A 19,074-nucleotide genomic window follows, 5' to 3' on the forward strand; every position below is an offset into this window, starting at 1 on the left:
TGAACATTTGACATTTTGAAAAAGAACATTAGGAGATAAGGTAGACACACAGAGTGACTTGGGATCTTCAAAGCGCGGTGTCACTCTGGCGCACAGTCGTCTATTTCTTGGAGAGGTCTTTGGCCGCCGCCTTTCCAACCTTCTGGGCAGGCGATAGTATACGCGGCGTGTACGTGGGTAAAGCATCAGTGACAGCATTTAGAAGAAGGTGCTCCGATCCATCCATTTCCGGTCCGGGTGGGTCAATAAGAGACACAGCTGTGGTGCGGGGCTTGACCTCCTTTTTTCCGGGTGTGGATGCCAGGGGAGCGTTCAGTCGTGATGGGCCTTGTTTCTTAGGCAGTTTTCCCCTTCCTCCCGAGTCTGGGGGCTTCACGTCAGGAGCAGAGGGTTTGGGCGCTGGAAAAGCCGAATGAGATTCCACTTCTAGAAACTGGACAAAAAGTTCTGAAAAGGAACGATTGGCCACAGCTCGGTGATTTGGTTTCGCGGGGGTGCTGGGGGCGCTTCTGGGTCCAGGCCCCCCAGTCACCCCGCTGGGCACACCCGCGGGCTCTCGGCTGCGCAGCTGCCGCAGCTGGTCTTCTCGGATCCCCAGCGTGCTTGCCATCAACCTCAAGGCTTCCTGCCGTTCCGCATCAGCTGCCTGGAACGATCCCACGAAGAGTCTCCTTAGGAGGGTTTTGTCCACCGTTCCTTCGGACTGACTGACAAAGGTCATCAGTTTCTTCTGTGTGTCCTCCAGCATTTCCTGCTGGACCTCATTCTGTTTCTTGAGCTCTTGGAGTTGGTCCTCCTTCACCTCCAAGTCGGCATTTGTTTGATGCAAACGTCCCCGTAAGGACTTCAGTTTTCCTTCTAGGGCGTCTGCCTCTTCCATCCGTTCGGCCAGTTCCAGCTTCAGGCTCGCTAGTGTTTGATGGCAGCGCCTTCCCTCTTCCTGGGAGGCGGCGAGCCGGAGCACAGCTTCCTCCTTCTGCTGGGTGACCACGTGCAACTGCGCCCGCAGCGACTCTGCCTGCAGACGGGCTCCGTGGCCGGCCTTTTCCATGGCAGCGGAAGACAAAGCGAGTTTTCCCTGCAAGACCGTCACTTCCTCTCTTAGCTGAGCCACTTGGTCCTCGGAGGCCAAAGCTTGCCGGCGACGAGAATCTTGGGCTTCTGCAGCGAGGTGCCGCCCTCTCTCCAGCTCCTGGGTGAGGCGCCGTTCTCTCTCTCGTAACCGGTGAACCTCCTTCTGGAGGGCGCAGGTTTCCGTTTCTTTCTGTGTCAGTGCCGACACGGCGTCCTCTCTCTCCCGTTGACACACAGCTGCCTTGTCCTGCATTGACCGAACGGCGTCGACGAGCCGGTTCAATTCCCCGGTCTCGCCCTCTTCTCTCTCTTGCAACAGTTGCTCCAGGGCCAGTGCCTTCTCTCTCATCGCAGCATGCTGGGATGCCGCCTCTCTCTGCGTCACTGAAAGCAGCCGATTTGTCTCTTGCAACGCCTGGTTTTCCATGTCCTTTTCTCTAGATCGTTCCACGATCTTTGCGTTTTCCTCTTTCAGCCGACACACGTCCACTTCGAGATCTGCTATCCTCTCCTTCAGATTGGTGACTGCCTGCCTCAGCAGCTCGTTCTCACTCAGCTGGCCACTGAGCTGCTCCTGTGAAGAAAGCAGCTCCTCACTTTCCGCTTGGATTCGGAGCTCCTGAGCCCGAAGGGAGTTTTGTAGAACGGCCGGTTTCTCCTGCATCTGTTCCGTGTGGGAATCGGAATCGCCGTGTTCCCGTGGTTTGCCTTCTCCTTCCCCCGTGGCAGCCCCTGAAGCAATCCATCTCTGCTGATCTTCCCGGAGGGTTCGAATCATGGTCTCTTTTCCTTGCCCTGATTTTCTGAGCTCTTCGACCTCCTCTCTGATCACCTGAGAGGACTCCCTCACTGGGTCAGATTTCCCGGCCTTCAGGGAGTCGCTGGAGGTCTGGAGGAAAATCACATCGAGGTTCCCTAAAAGGAGGTCCTCGGCATTGCAGAGCTCCCCGATGCGGAGCTGAAGTTGGGCCAGTTCCTTCTCTAGCTCTTGTAAGTTTACGTCCCGTCCTTGGGAAGTTTGGATCTGGTCAAGAGAGGCTGTCTGCAGTTTCAGAACGTTCTCGCTGTTGGTGCGAGCCCACGCCTGCAGTTGTCGCAGATCTCTCTGAAGCTGGGGTGACTCGCGCTTCAGAGTTTGGACCGTGGTCCGCACCTGCTCTTTCCACTCCTCCATGACCTTCACTCGCTGTGATAACGTGTCCCGTTCCTGGAGAAGCTGCTGGAACTGATCGATTCGACCTCCTCGAACCTCATGACCAGGGCTGGGTGTTTGCAGGATCCTCCATAAAGTCTGGCATATCTGACTTAACGCCTCCACTTCCAGGTCTTTTTCTCGAACCGCGTGGGCCAGATCCCGAATCCTTTCGCTACACCCCTCCTGGCCGCTGCTTTCCACTCTCGTGGACAGTTTTTGATTTTCCTCTTGCACCCTCTGGAGGTCTGCTTCCTTGGCAGCAAGTCGATCGGTCATTTCGTGATAGTCCCTTTCCAGATTGCTCTTCTCCCTCATCTTCTCGTTCAGGATGGCCAAGATCTGTTCGCTTTTCAAAGCACACTCTTGCAACTGCTGCTGAAGTTGTTGCACGTGCCTGTTCTGGCTGTGAGAAGCCTCAGAGATTCTGCTGGAGAGACCCTGAATCTCCACATCCTTTTGCTGGATGATCCGAGTGAGTTTCCCGATCTCCTCTTTGGAGAGCCGATCCACTTGCGCGGTCAGTCGGATGTTCTCTTCAGTGAGAAGCTGCCTCGCCAGTTCCTGTTCTTTGATTCCTTGGACTAGCCTTTGAATTTCAGCTTGAGATGGATCACGCTCGTCCCCTCCGTTCTCTCTGGGGAGAGGCTGGCTTGCTCGCACTTCCTCATCCTCCCAGGGTTGCCTCGGAATGTGCGGGCTTTCGTCGGGCAACTGGGCTTTCAGCTCTTCTAGCGTGACTTGCAGATTCCGAATCAGCTCGTCTTTGGCCGCGAGGAGCTGAGCGCGTTCAGCGTTCGTCGCCTCCTGCCGGTGTTGAAGGCGGTCCACCTTCTCCTTCTGCTCCTGTAAGGCCTGAAGCAGTGCTCTCTTCCCCTGCTGCTGGTTGTGAATGATCTTCTGTTGTTCTTGGATTTCCTCCTCGAGATCATCTTTTAACCTGCTGAGCTGAAGGACCTCACACTCGAGTTCTTCAATCTCCTCGAGGATTTTCGGGTCAACCAGAGGGACAGCGCGACTCTGTCGGGTGAGGCGCTCCAGGTCTTCGTCCACACGAGGGTGTTGGTCTGTCGTGGATGGGAGACGCGTGTCTTTGTCCTCCCCGGATGGGGGTAGGATGTCACGGCTTCTGAAGGTTTCGGTCGACTGGCCGAGTTCCTCCTGAAGCTCTGGCCTTTCTCGGAGTTCTTTGATGTACTCCTCTTGCTCCCTAAGGCACTCTGCCAATTGCTTGTGCTCCTCCAAAGCAAAGGACAGCAGTTCCTTCGTTTCCTGATGCTCTGCGTCCATCTGCTCGATCCTCTCCCGGAGGTGGAGTATCTCCAGGTCTTTCTCCTGACCGAGCTTAGTGAAATGGCCATTATCTGCCGGTGCCCGTTCTCTGAGGCTTTGTTCGGTCTTCTGTTGGCAAAGCTTCTTTTCGGCCCGACACAGTTTTGCCACTAACCGTCCTTTCTCTACCTTTAAAGCCCTCACGGCAACGTTGTTCTTTAGGGAATCCTCGTTGTTGCGCAGAACGGATTCCTCCAGCTGATGTGTTGCCTGTCGGAGCTCACGAACCAACTTCTCCTTTTCTGCTCGGAGATCCGAAGCAAGGTTGTTCAGACTGTCGTTCAGCCGCTGCATTTGTGTAAGTTGCTGCTTCAGCCTTCTGAGATCCCTTTCCCTCTCCTCAAGAAGGTCACGGTTCACGTTCCCGGCAGCACCTTGGTTTTGCAGGTCTTCCACCTGTCGTCGATAGTCCATTAGTTGTTTGCGGTGCCGGTCAGTGAGGTCTGCTAGCTTCTGCCGGTGGGTGTTTTGCAACACGGCCACTTCCAGCTGATGTTTGTCCATGTCCCGTATCTGCTTCTGCTGTAGGTCCCTGATGTGGCTCTTCAGTGTCCACACTGTTTCTGGGTCGACGGTATTTGGTCCCTGGGTGGAACACGGGCACAACATCTTCCAGTGAGTCACTTCAGCCTCCAGTGTGTCTGTCTCAGGGAGGCGTCTGTTGATCTGTGTCTGGGATGAGATGACATCAGCCAGATCCATGGTGTCCCCAGGGAAAGTCCCTTTCCCCAGCACATGTCTGTGAATATCAGAGATGTCCCTGGTCAAAGAGGTGTGGCTGCTGTCCACGGCCCCTAGGGTATGGCCTAGGCCACAGCCCAGACCACCAGCCCAGGAGAACATCTGGCGGTCATACAACTGCCCTGGTCCGCGGTGAGAAAGCGTCCAGTCCAGCCGGACTACCCCGCCAAGTGTCACAGAACCCCTGCCTGCGCGAGGCTAAGAATCAAAAGCCAACCGCCCCCGTTTCTAAGCAGCACCTTGCGCGCGCTCCCGCGTCCCCACCTCGCGCGCGCTCCCGCGTCCCCACCTCGCGCGCGCTCCCGCGCTGCCCCCCACCTCGCTCGCACTCCCGCGCTCCCCACCTCGTGCGCGCTCCCGCGCTCCCGCGCGCGCGCGCGCGCCACCGCCGCTCAGGTAGTTCCAAGCAGCCAAGACCCTGGGGCCCCTGGTCTGGGTCCCAGCCACTGATCCCTGCAACTTCCCACACCAGGCTTGGGCCCTTGCCCTCCTTCCCCTGCTTTGCTGGCTGTCCTGGGGCGGCCCCTAGTGCATGCTCCTGCCCGGCTGCACCCAGGGGCCTGCGGCCAGAAAATGCACCGGGCCCTGGACTTCCCCCTAAGTAGGGTCGCAGTACACAAAGTCCGGCGGCGGCATGAGCTTTCCACGCAATAGCATCTTTTCCATTGAGGGGAAAAGTACAGTCAGACGCATCCATCCAGCTAGGAGAGAGGATCCTTGGTGCATTTCAGGGATGTCTACGCCGGCGCAGACAACTGACCTCCAGGGAGGCTTTGGGTATTTCCAGCCTCCAGAGACTCCCAGAGTGCCCTGCCCCTCCTTGCCCCGTCAGCCCTGCAGGAACAGCTCGGCCCGCACCTTGGTTTGGCGGTTCAGGGGCCGCCGCCTGCGCCGTGCCTCTCTCGCCTCCCGTGGCTGTGCACCTAGAGCAGGCAGGGGGTTGCGCAGGACGGTGGAGGTGGCCGGTCTGCGGGTCCTCCGCTCTGCACAGAGTGGCCCGGGTGTGGGGCGGCAGAGGCCTGAGTCAGCCGGGCCTGGCGCTAGTGCACCGGTTTAGGAATGGCTCCTGCAGCTGCCCCGCCGCTGGAGCCCCGCTGCCCCCTGCCGTCGCCATGGTGAAGCAGCAGCTGGCCAACCAGAGCCTGGCAGGGGACCGCGCCCATTCCCGCCGCTGCGATTCCGCCTTGCGCCGCGTGGGGTCTGGGCTCGGAACAGGAGGGCTGGCTGCTCTCTTGGTGGCGTGCTCCCGTCCCCTGCCGCCACCACACAGCAGGCACAGGGGCCCCTGGCCCGGGACTGGGCCACGGCACACACTGGAGCCCAGGTCCTGGGCGGTGCCGGAGTCCCAGAGCAGCCGTTTGGTGGGTCGGCCACCGGAGACCCCCCCCCCCAATCCCGCGCTGCGCGAGTCCCTGCCGCCCTTGGTCCTGGCCCCTGGTGGGCTGCTCCTGAGCCTTCCCCTGCCTTCCCCTGCATAGGTAATTTACATGTAATATATATATATATTGTATATATTGATGCTGGTGTCCTGTGTACTGGTATATGCATACATATTATCCTTTCTGACCATTGTGCAATGGTATCTCTTTGTGGTTTTGCTTTGTATTTCCCTGATGCCCAGCCATAGGGAGCATTTTTCCATGTGCTTGTTGGCCATTGGAATGTCTTCTTTGCAGAAACGTCTGTCCATGTCTTCTGCCTATTTCTTGATCAGATTCTTCTTTGGGTGTTGAGTTTGGTAAGTTCTCTATAGATTTTGGATACTGTCCCTTTATCTGACACGTCTTTTGCAAATAACCTTCTTCCATTCTGCCAGTTGTGTTTTGGTTTTGTCGACTATTCCCTATGCTGTGCAAAATCTTTTTATCTTGGTGAAGTCCCGGTAGTTCATTTTTTTGCCTTTCGTTCCCTTGGCTTTGGAGACGTGTCTGACAAGACGTTGCTGCAGCTGAGGTCACGGAACTTGCTGCCTGTGTTCTCTACAGTTTTGATGGATTCCTGTCTCCTGTGTAGGTCTTTCATCCACTTGGAGTCTATTTTTGTGTATGGTGTAAGGAAATCGTATAGTTTCATTCTTCTGCATGTAGCTGTCCAATATTCCCAGTACCATTTGTTGAAGAGACGGTCTTTCTTCCATTGGATCTTCTTTCCTGCTTGGTCAAAGGTTAGTTGACCCTCGAGTTGAGGGTCTATTTCCAGATTCTATAGTCCTTTTCATTGATCCATTTGTCTGTTTTTCTGCCAGTACTCTCTGAGTGATGACAGCTTTGTAAATAGAGCTTAAGATTGGGATTGGGATGCCACCAGCTTTGGTGTTGTTTTTCAACACTCCCTCTGGCTGTTTGGGGTCTTTTCTGGTTCCAGACAAGTTTGGGGATAATTTGTTCTATCTCTGGGAAAAAAAGTTGATGGTATTTTGGTAGGGATTGCGTTGACTATGTAGATTGCTCAAGGTAGCATAGACGTTTTAACAATATTTGTTCTTCCAGTCCATGAGCGTGGAACATTTTTCCATTTCTTCGTGTCTTCCTCAGTTTCTTTCATACGTGTTCTGCCGTTTTTGGAGTACAGATCCTTTACCTCTTTGGTTAGGTTTATTCCTAGGTATCTTATGGTTTTGGGTGCAGTTGCAAATGGGATCGACTCCTCGGTTTCTCTTTTTTCTGTCTCCTTGTTAGTGTATAGAAATGCAGCTGATTTCTGTGCATTGATTTTATATCCTGCTACTTTGCCGAATTCCTGTATGAGTTCTAGCAATTCTGGGGTGGAGTCTTTTGGGTTTTCCACATAGAGTATCATGTCCTCTCCAAAGACACGTTTGGATGCCCTTTCTTTCTTTCTTACTTACTTTTTAAAAGATTTTATTTGTTTACTTGATAGAGAAATCACAAATAGGCAGAGCATCAGACAGAGGGAGAGGGAGAAGCAGGTTCCCTGCTGAGCAGAGAGCATCATCAGGACTCGATCCCAGGACCCTGAGTTGAAGGCAGACACTTAACCCACTGAGCCTTGCCGGCACCCCTGCCTTTTATTCTTTCTGTTGTCTGATTGCTGAGGCTAGGCCTTCTGGTGCTATGTTGAACAGCAGTGGTGATACTGAACATCCCTGTTGTGTTCCTGACCTTATGGGAAAAGGGAAAGGCTCTCTTTTTCCCCGTTGAGAATGATACTCACTGTGGGCTTTTCATAGATGGCTTTTATGATATAGAGGTACATTCCCATATTGAGGTACATTCCCTCTCTCCCTACACTGTGAAATTTTGATCAAGAAAGGATGCCGTAGTTTGTCATGGGCTTTTTCGGCCTCTGTTGAGAGGCTCATAGGGTTCTTGTCCTTTCCTTCATCTGTGTAGTCTATCCCTATTGATTGATTCGCAGATATTGAACCACCCTTGCGTCCCAGGAATTAAATTCCACTGGTCGTGGTGAATAATCGTTTTCACGTACTGTTGGATCCTATTAGCTAGTATTTTGGTGAGAATTTTTGCATCCATGTTCATCAGGGATATTGGTCTGTAATTCTCCTTTTTGGTGAGGCTCTCTGTCTGGTTTGGGGATCAAGGTAATGCTGGCCTCATAGAAAGAGTTTGGAAGGTTTCCTTCCATTTCTGGTTTTTGAAACAGCTTCGGAAGATTGGGTATTAATTCTTGTTTAGCTGTTGGGTGGAATTCCCCTGGGAAGACATCTGGCCCTGGACTTTGGCTTGTTGGGAGATTTTTGATGACTGCTTCAGTTTCTTTGCTGGTTATGGGTCTGTTTAGGTTTTCTCTTTCTTCCTGGTTCAGTTTTGGTAGTGTATGTATCTCAGGAATGCATCTGTTTCTTCCGGATTGCCTAATTTGTTGGCATGTAGATGCTCGTAATATGTCCTTCCGGTTGTTTGTATTTCTTTGGTGTGGTTGTGACGTCTCCTCTCTCATTCATGATTTTGTTTATTTGGGTCCTTGCTCTTTTTGTTTTGATCAGTCTGTCCCGGGGATTATCGATCTTACTAATTCTTTCAAGGAACGAGCTCCTAGTCATTGATCTGTTCTACTGTCCTTCTGGTTTTATTGTATTGATTTCTGCTCTACTCTTGAGTCTAGTAGGCTTTATTTGCTGTTCTTTCTCCAGTTTCTTGAGGTGTAAGGTTTGGTTGTGTATCTGAGGTCTATCTTGTTTCTTGAGAAAGGCTTGTATTACTATATACTTCCCTCTCTTTGTTGCATCCCCAGAATTTTGCACAGTTATGCTTTCATTTTCATCGGTTTCCCTGAATTTTTAAAATTCTTCTTTAGCCTCCATGTATTTGAGTTCTTTCCAACTTTCCTCTTGTGATTTGAGTTCCAGTTTCCAATCACTGTGGTCTGAAAATAGGCAGGGAAGGATCCCAGTCTTTTGGTACCAGTTGGGACCTGATTTGTGTCCCCGTAGGTGTTCTGTTCTGGAGAATGTTCCACGGGCACTCGAGAAGACTGTGTATTCTGTTGCCTTAGGGTGGAATGCTCTGACTGTATCTGTGAAGTCCATCTGGGGCAGTGTGTCATCCAGAGCCCTTGTTTCCTTGTTGATCTTCTGCTTAGACAATCCGTCCTTGGCAGTGAGGGCGTGTTCAAGTCCCCGACGATTACTGTATTCTCACCAGTGTGTTTCTTTAATTTTGTTATTAACTGGTGTATATAATTGGCTGATCCCATGTGAGGGGCATAAATATTTACGATTGTTAGATCTTCTTGTTGGATAGACCCTTTATGATCTAGTGTCCTTCATCATCCATTATTAGTCTTTGGTTTCAAATCTATAGGTCTGATACAGGGATTGCTATCCTAGCTTTCTTTGGATGTCCGTTAGCATGGTAAATGGTTTTCCACCCCCTCACTTTGAATCTGGAGGTGTCTTTGAGTCTAAGAGGAGTTTCTTGTAGACAGCGTATCGATGCTCTTGCCTTTTATTTTTATTTTTATTTTTTTTAAGATTTTATTTATTTATTTGACAGAGACCAAAAGTAGGCAGAGAGGCAGGCAGAGAGAGAGAGAGGAGGAGGCAGGCTCCCTGCTGAGCAGAGAGCCAGATTCGGGGCTCAGTCCCAGGACCCTGGGATCAGGACCTGAGCCGAAGGCAGAGGCTTTAACCCACTGAGCCACCCAGGTGCCCCTCAGTGGTCTTGCTTTTTTATCCAGTCTGGTATCAGGGAGCCCTCAGAGGAAAGCAGTCAATCACTCCTATCTCCCTGGTCTCCAACCACACTCCATCCTCATCCAGCCTGTGACCGAGCATTTCTATCTCAGGCACATGATCCCTTTCAAGTCTGTAAACTGTGCCGACTCCTGCAGTGTGCACCTGTGCCACGCCCCCCCCCCCCAGGGGAGGAAGGGGGTTCTTGCGGTGGTTCTGCTGCTTACTGGGCCCCTAGTCCGGGAGCAGTCACCTGACCATGCCTTGGTTCACAGTTTATAGCAACCCCAAGCTGAGAACCCCCTCCTGGGCTCTCTGATTGCAGCCGTCTTCCCTGATCCAGTGCCCAGGAGCTCTGCCACACTCAGGCACCCCCATTCTTTCTGGGACGCTGGGATCCTGAGACGACACTCTCCTACCCAGCATAGGGAGTGGGGGGAGGGGGAGAATTTCCAGCAGACTCCCCACTGAATGGGGAGCCCGATGTGGGCTTGATCTCACTACCCCGAGATCATGACCTGAGCCGGGTGCTTACCCAACAGAGCCACCCAGTCATCCCTAGAGAGTCCGTTTGATGAATACATGTGGATGATGCCTTTTTTCTTCTCGTAAGATTGCCAACACTCCTGATGGCCCAATGTGTGCTGGTTTATGTGACTCCGGAGCAGGCGGCCAACCTTCTCAAGTGGGCAGCCAGCAGTTTTGACGCCGCCACGTTCATAAACTATGAACAGGTAAGTGGGAGCGTGAGACATTTGCTTTCTGCCTCTGTTTCCGTGGTGGCTCAACACTCTCTGAGCAACGTCAGTATGTTTTCCCGCTTACTCTTTTCCTTCTGCCTCTGCCCACTCACATACCTCCTTTTTCATTGATTCTGGCAGTCCCCAGCATCGCGGATTTCTTGATTTCCAGCGAACTTACGGCCAGAGTCTTTGAAACTTCTGTCTTGGCCTTAATAGAAGTTTTTTGAGTTCTTCTTTTATCATTGTATTTACTGTAGAGTCAGACCTTGGTGAAGGGAATTTTGGCTGTCCTATGGGTGGAGGGGTAGCCGACTCCGATTCCTTCAGAGGCAGGAGTGATGCACATGGATCAAGTTGGCCAGTGTAAGGCAGCAGGAGTGGTGAGGACTACGGTGAACCCGAGTGTCCATGTCCCATCTGATGGGACGGTCCCCCGCTCAGTGCCAGTTGCTTGTTACTGTGTGGGTGTGTGAGTTCGAGTTGAGTTGAGAACTCTTTTTCAGGACCTTGGTCCGAAACCAGTCTTGGTTTGATTTGAGAATAAAATTTCCTGATTTCTGAGATCACCGAGTTTGCACCACTGGCTGCCTGTTTTTCTCTTCTGCCCTAGTGGAAAGGGTTACGCTTTCGAGGTTTAAAATGACTCCGCTTGGGTCTGAATCCTGGCTCTCGCTCTTTATGCCTGGCTCAGTGACCTTCAGCAGGATTGCATGGTGGTTGGGAGTCCATGCTCTGGAGGTAGACTGCTTAGCTGTGTGACCTGGACAAGTTTAATAATCTCTCTGTGCCTGTCTCCTTATCTGAAAAATGGGAATAATAACAGTCCTGACTTCATAGGGTTGTAGTGAGGAGTGAGTGAGTTAATTTGTACAGGAGCGTTTCTGGCACTGTCGGGCTGTCAGGCAGGCCTGAGCTGTTTTGGATCTCTTGGAGCCTCAGGTCCTTGTTGTTGTTGTTGTTGTTGTTGTTGTTTTAAAGATTTTATTTATCTATTTACTTATTTGTCAGAGAGAGAGAGAGATCGAGAGCACAAGCAGGCATTGTGGCAGGCAGAGGCAGAGAGAGAAACAGGCTCCCCGTTGAGCAAGGAGCCCGATGTGAGACTTGATCCCAGGACCCTGGGATCATGACCTGAGCTGAAGGCAGCAGCTTAACCGACTTGGTCACCCAGGCATCCCCCAGGTCCATGTTTTTAAAGGGATAACTTCTCTGGATTATTAAGAGAACTCATGAGATGATGAGTAGCAGTGGGCATATGAGAAGTGCTGAAGACCCGGTAGCTTTTTTTTTTTTTTTTTTTTTTTCCCTTTAAGACTTTATTTATTTATTTGACAGACAGATCCCAAGTAGGCACAGAGGCAGGCAGAGAGAGAGAAGAGGAAGCATGCTGCCTGCTCAGCAGAGAGCCCAATGCGGGGCTCGATCCCAGGACCCTGAGATCATGACCTGAGCCGAAGGCAGTGGCTTTAACCCACTGAACCACCCAGGCGCCCCCACGCATGGTAGCTACTTTTATTGCTTTTATTTTGCTTTTTCTGATTTTACTTTTTTTTTTTTTTTTTTTTTTCTTTCTTAGTCTCATTTTCTTTTTAAATTTTATTCCAGACAAGAGCAGTCAAGGCCTTGCCCGCTACAACATACCTACGGACAGATCTAAGGCTAGACACGGTTGACTTTTTGGCCACCCTGTGCCATGTTCTTATATAGGCCGGGTTCTTACAGAGGTGTTTCTTGGTTGAGTTTTCTTCCTTCCCTCGGCTCATGACCTGAGCCAAAGGCAGAGGCTTTAACCCACTGAGCCACCCAGGCGCTCCTGGGAACATGCTTTTCACAGGGAAGAAAGTGCTCTGGAGGATGAACAGTTTTTATAGGATTATTTACTTTTTACATTTTGTAAAAGCTCAAAAGATTTGTAAATTAGCATACAGGCAGGAATCCCAAGCTTTCTTGTAAAGGAACTTGATCATTACTTGAAGGACAACGTGATTTTCCTGTAGGCATCTCGTTCACAAAACAGATGTGTAGGGTGTATGTGTGGGTCTCGGGCCAGAAATCAGGCTTTTGGTTTGAGCAGAGTTCATTATATATGGTCATGTTGATTTAGAAATCTAAAATGGTTCTCCCGTATCTCAGGCTTTGAGAGGGTTTTTCTCTCTTAAATGATGGTTTTCTTTTTCTTTTTCCTCTTTGAAGATTTATTTATTTGTTTGTTTGATAGGTAGAGATCACAAGTAGGCAGAGAGGCAGGCAGAGAGAGAGAGAGGAGGAAGCAGGCTCCCTACCAAGCAGAGAGCCCTGATACCGGGCTTGAGCCCAAGACCCTGGGATCATGACCTGAGCCGAAGGCAGAGGCTTAACCCACTGAGCCACCCAGGCCCCCCATAAGTAATGGTTTAAAAAAAAAAAAAAAAAAATTTTTTTTTTTTTAAAGCAGAGGAACCTTTTTCATCCCATACAGTTTCCCAGCTGCAATGCTAAACCAAAAGCGTTCGCTTTTAAAGAAATTTTTTAATGTTTACTTGACACTGAATGCCTTGGAATTTTCTCTGTAGAACCTTCTTGAGTTCCCCGGAGCATTGTTTGAAAATCTTAAATTAGTCCTTTATTAAATTTAGCTGCCGCTTTTTAAATTCCCTCTATGTTTCCTCTTTCCTCGCTCATGCTGCTCTTTTCTTCACGCTACTCTTTACCTCTGAATGTCAAGGATGCTTTTGGGTGGCTGCAGTTCAGTTCTGATCAGTGATGTCATTTCATGGAAATTCCTACTTTAACATTTGGCCAGAAATTGGAGGTATGAATAGGATAGTCTCAAAATGGTCATTAAACTTCAAATCATTAAAGAGCATTTCTTCTTACGCTTTCTATGGGCTAGGCCAGTGGTTCTCCAACTTTGACATGCCTAAGAATCCCCTGGAATTGTTTTTGAAATGCGGCTTTCCGGATTGCATCTATGGGGATCTGATGGAGTAAATCTGTTACAGGAACTTGAAAGTCTGTACTTTTAAAAACAGCCTAGGTGATCTTTGTGTAAAGCGCCCATATAAACGCTGGGAGACACGACACTGAGCATTCGTGTTCACCTTAGGGAGCGTAACACTCTGCTCAGACTGCAGACAGCAATACCCAGTCCTGAGGCTGAACTTGCGGCTCCCTTGGATATCTGGTAACGTCTGCTGAGCATTTTCCCCCAGCCCTTTGACTTTTGTCTGTCGGAGAAGTGTGAGTGAATTGGCAAAAAGAGGGGTCCTCGGCACTAGCAGGGGGAACACAGCGGGCTTGTCTGATACTGAAGCCCACAGTGTGTACCACTCAGCCCTCCTGCCGCTGTGATAATACTGTTCGTAAATAAATGTTTACGTTAACCTTGAATCATCAAAGAACGTTAGAAAATACCAGCAGAAAAGTAAAGCGAGCAGTCTGGTTTAGAAAGATTTAAGTGAAAAATGTTAAAACCATTATGGTTTTGAAAGAAGTAACCCGCATCCAAAACACTGCGGCCCTTGCCAGAACTGGTTACGTGAAATCGTAATTCATCTCTTTGGCTTGTACCGGGAAGGTCCCAGGCTTTTGTCTGTTTGGGAAATTGGGCCCTGTTTTCCCTGGTCAAATGACAGACAGTAAAATTTCGTTGTATTTCAGGTTTCCGCTTTTAACGCCGGTTACTCAGATTCTGGACCCTTGGCGATTTACACCGTCTCGCAGGCTGCCGCAGCTGGAGATGTAAGTTGCAAACTCACCAACTCTCCCAAGTGTTTTTCCTCCATTAACATGTTCTTAGTTAAAAAAAAAGAGAGAGAGAGTGTTTGAAAGCCATGTCTGATCAGAGCTCTGTATAAGTGTAATGTCATTCCCATGTGTCTGCCTAGAACCAACTTAAAAATGTTTATTTTCAACATTGTGGGTTAAGGCCTCTGCCTTCAGCTCGGGTCATGGTCCCAGGGTCCTTTGATCAAGCCCCGCCTCAGGCTCCCCACTCAGCACAGAGTCTGTTGGAGATTCTCTCTTCCTCTCCTGTTCACGCACACGTGCGTTCTCTCTCTCTCTCTCTCAGATCCTTGGGGAAAAAAGTATAGTTTATGTATATGAGTGCCAAATTCTTTAATCCTTCAAAAGTATTATATAGGTCTAGACGTTTTAAATGATCACTGGTGGCTGGAAGTTGGTTGGGGAAGAGATGGCGGACAATGAGATTAGGTCAGAGACTTCCTGGTACAGTGGGCTTTCCCGTCTAGATCCTTATTTTGACTAATATTTATTGTTTCACAGTTGAAAAGGACATCAGGACATCTGTTGTTGGTTTCATAGGCTCAGTTTAAGCGGTTTTCCCAGCTCACTCAAGTTTCTTCTTTTTTAAAGTTATCTACATTTTTAGTGTTTGTCTGTAGCAATTTATTTATGAGAAACGGAAGAGGGAACTAATTATTCAAGGCACCTTTTTCGTTTTGTTTGTTTTTTATTTTTCCTTGAAGTTTTACTGAATTAGAATTGACATCCCATAAAGTGTACATATTTACAGTGTATAATTTATTAAGTCCTGACATAAGTGTAGACCTATAAAACATCAGTCACCCCAATCAAGGTACTTTTTGAAAAATGAGTGTCCTCTTTGAAATTGAAGTATAATTAACATATAACATAATATTAGTTTCAGATATGTATGTCATGATTTGATATTTGTCAATATTGTGAAATGATCACCATAGTAAGTCTAGTTAACATCATCTTTTTTTTTTTTTTCTTCTTTAATAAGAACCTTTAAAAATGACTCTCAACTTTCAGGTATGCAATATTATAGTATTAACTATAGTCATATAGGGAGCTGTATATTACATCCCCAGACCTTAATTATTTGATAACGGGAAGTTTGTTCCTTTTGATTGCCTTACCTGTTTTACCCACCCCTACACCCTGCCTCTGGCAACCACCAATCCGCTCTCTGTATTTGTGAGTTCATAGTATTTTTCAGGGTGGTTTGTTTTTGTTTCTGCTTTTGTTTTTGTTTTGAAGATTCCATGTTTAAGTGAGATCATACAGTATGTATCTTTTTCTGTCTCACTTCCCTTAGTGTAATGCCCTCAGGGTCCATCTGTGTTGTTAGAGGTGGCAAAACTTCATTCTTTTCTATGCCTGAACAATTGTGTGTGAGTGCATGTGCATGCACACATATGTGCACGTGTCTCTGATTTTTGTAAAAATCCCTTCACCTGTCGATGGAGATATGTCAGTTATCGTCAGCAGTGCTGCAGTGAACATGGAAATGCCGATATCTCTGGGAGATCGTGTTTGTTCCCTTTAGATAAATAACCAGAAGTTGAATTGCTTGATCCTATGGTAGTTCTACTTTCAGCTTTTTGAGGATACTGTTTTCCATAGTGGTTACATCATATACTTGCTACCAGCAGTGCACAAGGGTTCCCTTTTCTTCCCCTCCTTGCCAGCAGTTGTTACTGCTAGTCTTCTAGTCTGGTCTTCTAGTCTTTTTGATGGTAGCCATTCTAACGGGTGTGAGGTGATAGAACTCATTATGGTTTTGATTGGCATTTCCCTGATGACTTGTGATGGTGAGCATTTTTTTTTTTTAATGTGTCTGTTGGCCATCTGTATGTCTCCTTTGGAAAAATGCCTCCTCAGATCCTCTGGGCATTTTTAAATCATATATTTAAAATCCTATATTTTGCTGTCGAGTTGTATAAGATATAGATAGATGTATGTCTTACATCGATACGGTATCTGTTGTATAGCTATTGGACGTTAATCTCTGAGCAGATACACGATATATAAATACTCTCCCCTATTCACCAGGTTGCCTTCTCATTTTGTTTTTTTCTTTGCTGTGCAGAAGTTTTTTAATTTGATTTAGTCTGAGTTGTTTACTTTTGCTTTTGTTGCCAGATCAAACAATTGTCAGCAAGACCTCAGTCAAGTAGCTTACTTGTCGATGTTTTCTTCTAGGAGTTTTATGGTTTCTGGTCTTACATTCAAGTCTTTAATCCATTTTTAGTTAATTTTTGTTTGTGGTGTAAGGTAGTGGTCCACTTTCATTCTTTTGCATGTGGCTGTCCTGTTTTCCCAGCACTATTTATGGAGGTTACTCTTTTTTTTTCCTTATTGCATATTCTTGGCTTTTTTGTTATATGTGGTTAATATATATATATATATGTTTATTTCTGAACTCTTCTCTGTTTCATTGATCTGTGTATTTGTTTTGATGGCCAATGCCGTTTTGTTTGATTTCTGTATCTTCGCGATAACAGTTTAAAATTGGGAAAGGTGGTGCCTCCTGGTTTTTTTGTTTTTTGTTTTTTGTTTTATTTTTTGCTATTTGGGGTGTTTTGCGGTTTAATACAAATTTTAAGATTGTTCTTTTTCTGTGAACAATGCTGTTGGGATTTTGATAGGGATAGCGTTGAAGCCGTAGGATGATTTGGATAGTATGGACATTTTAATAATACTCATTCGTACATGAACACGGGATATCCTTGCATTAATTGCATCTGCTCAGTTTCATTTATCAGTGTCCTGTAGTTCACAGCGTGCAGGTCTTTCACTTTCTTGGTTAAATTTGTTCCTAGGTATTTTACTCCTTCTAACGTAGTTCTGAGCGGGATTCTTCTCTTGATACTTCTTACAGTCAGTTTTATTAGGGAAATAGGGTACAGTGTGTGTATTTTAAGTGTATGGCTTTTTGTTTGTATTTTTTAGTATATTTGATGTGCAGTGTTACATTAGTTTCAGGTGTACATGCATAATTTTAGTTTGGACAACCGTATGCATTTTTAGAACCACGACCAGCATGGTCCGCTGAAAACATTTCCAGTACTCCAGAAAGTTTCCTCATGCTCCTTCCCACTCCTTTACCCCACCATTACCCTTCTCTTTGCCAACCACAGGCTGCTTTCTCTCACTATATATATAGGACAGAATTTCTAAATAGAATTTCATTGAGATAGGATCATAGTGTGTGTACTGTTTTAGCTGCTTTTGGTGAGACGGTGCGTTTAAGTCATGCGTGTTTGTTGCATTTATCCGTAGTTCATTCTTTCTTTACTGGTGTATAGCATTGGCCTTGTTTGGATATACTCAGTCTGTTTCTTCATTCACATGTTGTTGGACATTTACGTTGTTACCAATTTTAGGCCCGTGTTGAATAAATCTCTTCTTTTTTTTTTTTTTCTTAATTAAAGATTTTATTTATTTATTTGACAGATCACAAGTAGGCAGAGAGGCAGGCAGAGAGGGAAGGGGGGGAAGCAGGCTCCGTGCTGAGCAGAGAGCCCAGTGCAGGGCTCAATCCCAGGACCCTGGAATCATGATCTGAGCCGAAGGCAGCGGCTCAACCCACTGAGCCACCCAAGCGCCCCTTGAAGCAAATATCTTCATCCTGTCATTTGACCCACAGCTACTTGAACATGTGTCTCCAGAACGGGGTTTCCCAATCTTGGCGCTCCCCACATCTTGGGCCCCATCGTTCTTTGCCGAGGGCCCTGTGCTGAGCTTCCTAGGATGCTTAGCAGCACCCATGGTCTCCACACACCAGAGGCGGGAGAGTGTCTTCCTCACTCCTGCTTCTGACCACCGAATATGTCCGAGATGTTGCCAAACATCTCCCAGGGAACAAAACTGCCCTTGTGCGACACACACATAGGTAGACTCATCACTCTTTAAACATTTCAAAATAGAGGTAGACTCATCACTCTTGAAACATTTCAAAATAGTTTCTCGATAGCATGACGTGTCAAGTCACAGTTCAGATTGATCTGATTATCTCACAATTATTTCGACTCTCTGTATCTGTTAAATCCTGAGTGAGAAGAAGACCCCTACCTTGCCGTTGGTTAACAGGTCTCACGAGCCTCTTCTAATGACAGTCCTCACTTTCTCCCTGCTCTTTCTTTAGCCTTGCCATTTATTTTCCTAAGACAGCGGGTCCTGTAAGGGTGCCTGGGTGGCTCAGTTTGGCTCAGAGTCCGACTCTTGGTATCAGCTCAGGTCCTGATCTCAGGGTCCTGGGATCCAGCCTCTTGTTGGGCTCCCTGCTCAGCGGGGAGCCTGCTTCTCCCTCTCCCCCCTGCTGTCCCCCCTGCTTATGCTGTCTGGCTCGTTCTCTGTTAAATACATAAAATTTATATACAAAACCAAGCAAAAGAAAAAACAGTCCATAAGTCTTTAAAAATTTTAAAATTTATTTTATTTTTTAAAGGTTTAAGATATTTATTTCCCAGAGAGAGAGATCACAAGTAGGCAGAGAGACAGGCAGAGAGAGGAGGAAGCAGGCTTCCTGCTGAGCAGAGAGCCCGATGCGGGCCTCCATCCCAGGACCCTGGGATCATGACCTGCGCCGAAGGCAGAGGCTTTCACCTACTGAGCCACCCAGGCGCCCCGATCCATCCCTTTCTGACAAGACCTAAGGGTGTGTAACACGTTACACCAAACATGTAGCTCGCGATATCCCAGACCCTGAAGGGCAGAGCCCTGCTAAATGTTACATCGAACGTTAGTTTATTGGGTTCTCCCAATCTCGCTGAATGTTTTTTCAGATAATGGAAAGCCCAGTGCCAAAAAAGCTGTCGCGAAATGCATCTAGATGGTAAACATGCTTGGTCCTTGTACCCTGGGGCCTATCCCAGAGGGCTCTGACTCCCTGAGTCTAGAGTTGGACAGAAGCATCTGTCTTTTCTTTAAAAAGTGGCCACAGGGGGCGCCTCGGTGGCTGAGTGGGTTAAGGCCTCTGCTTTCGGCTCAGGTCACTATCTCAGGGTCCTGGCATCCAGCTCTGCATCGGACTCTCTGCTCAGCAAGGAGCCTGCTTCCCCCTCTCTCTGCCTGCCTCTCTGCCT

General features: G+C 48.0%; 2 protein-coding genes across 16 annotated transcripts in view; one reads left to right on the forward strand and one right to left on the reverse strand.

Annotated features, from left to right (window-relative positions):
• The window catches only part of LOC122895785 (thyroid receptor-interacting protein 11-like), a 294,071-nt gene that overhangs the window by 106,048 nt on the left and 168,949 nt on the right, over positions 1–19,074 (forward strand). For 14 of the 15 annotated variants that reach the window (XM_044233482.1, XM_044233486.1, XM_044233487.1 and 11 more), the window contains 2 exons: positions 10,108–10,228; positions 13,877–13,957. The gene's annotated coding sequence lies outside the window, so the exon portion shown is untranslated. Of the gene's footprint in view, positions 1–3,807; positions 3,897–10,107; positions 10,229–13,876; positions 13,958–19,074 lie in introns of those variants that run through there. The other variant, XM_044233478.1, reaches the window with a different exon arrangement.
• LOC122895484 (thyroid receptor-interacting protein 11-like) lies at positions 101–5,453 on the reverse strand. Its single transcript, XM_044232910.1, has 3 exons — positions 5,389–5,453; positions 5,198–5,262; positions 101–4,461 (listed from the first exon to the last, which is right to left on the reverse strand). Exons 1-3 carry the CDS (start codon positions 5,451–5,453, stop codon positions 101–103), a joined length of 4,491 nt encoding a protein of 1,496 aa, XP_044088845.1.

The sequence above is a fragment of the Neovison vison genome, chromosome 14 (genome assembly GCF_020171115.1).
Source record: "Neovison vison isolate M4711 chromosome 14, ASM_NN_V1, whole genome shotgun sequence".
NCBI lineage: Eukaryota > Metazoa > Chordata > Mammalia > Carnivora > Mustelidae > Neogale > Neogale vison.

What these genes read in the sequence shown, in the direction of transcription:
- LOC122895484 (XM_044232910.1), bottom strand. Translation starts at nt 5,453, where the DNA reads ATGGCGACGGCAGGGGGCAGCGGGGCTCCAGCGGCGGGGCAGCTGCAG. An exon ending in CAGGAGCCATTCCTAAACCG is followed by an intron (nt 5,263 to 5,388) that starts GTGCACTAGCGC and finishes TGCCTGCTCTAG; the next exon opens with GTGCACAGCCACGGGAGGCG. An exon ending in CCCTGAACCGCCAAACCAAG is followed by an intron (nt 4,462 to 5,197) that starts GTGCGGGCCGAG and finishes ACCGCGGACCAG; the next exon opens with GGCAGTTGTATGACCGCCAG.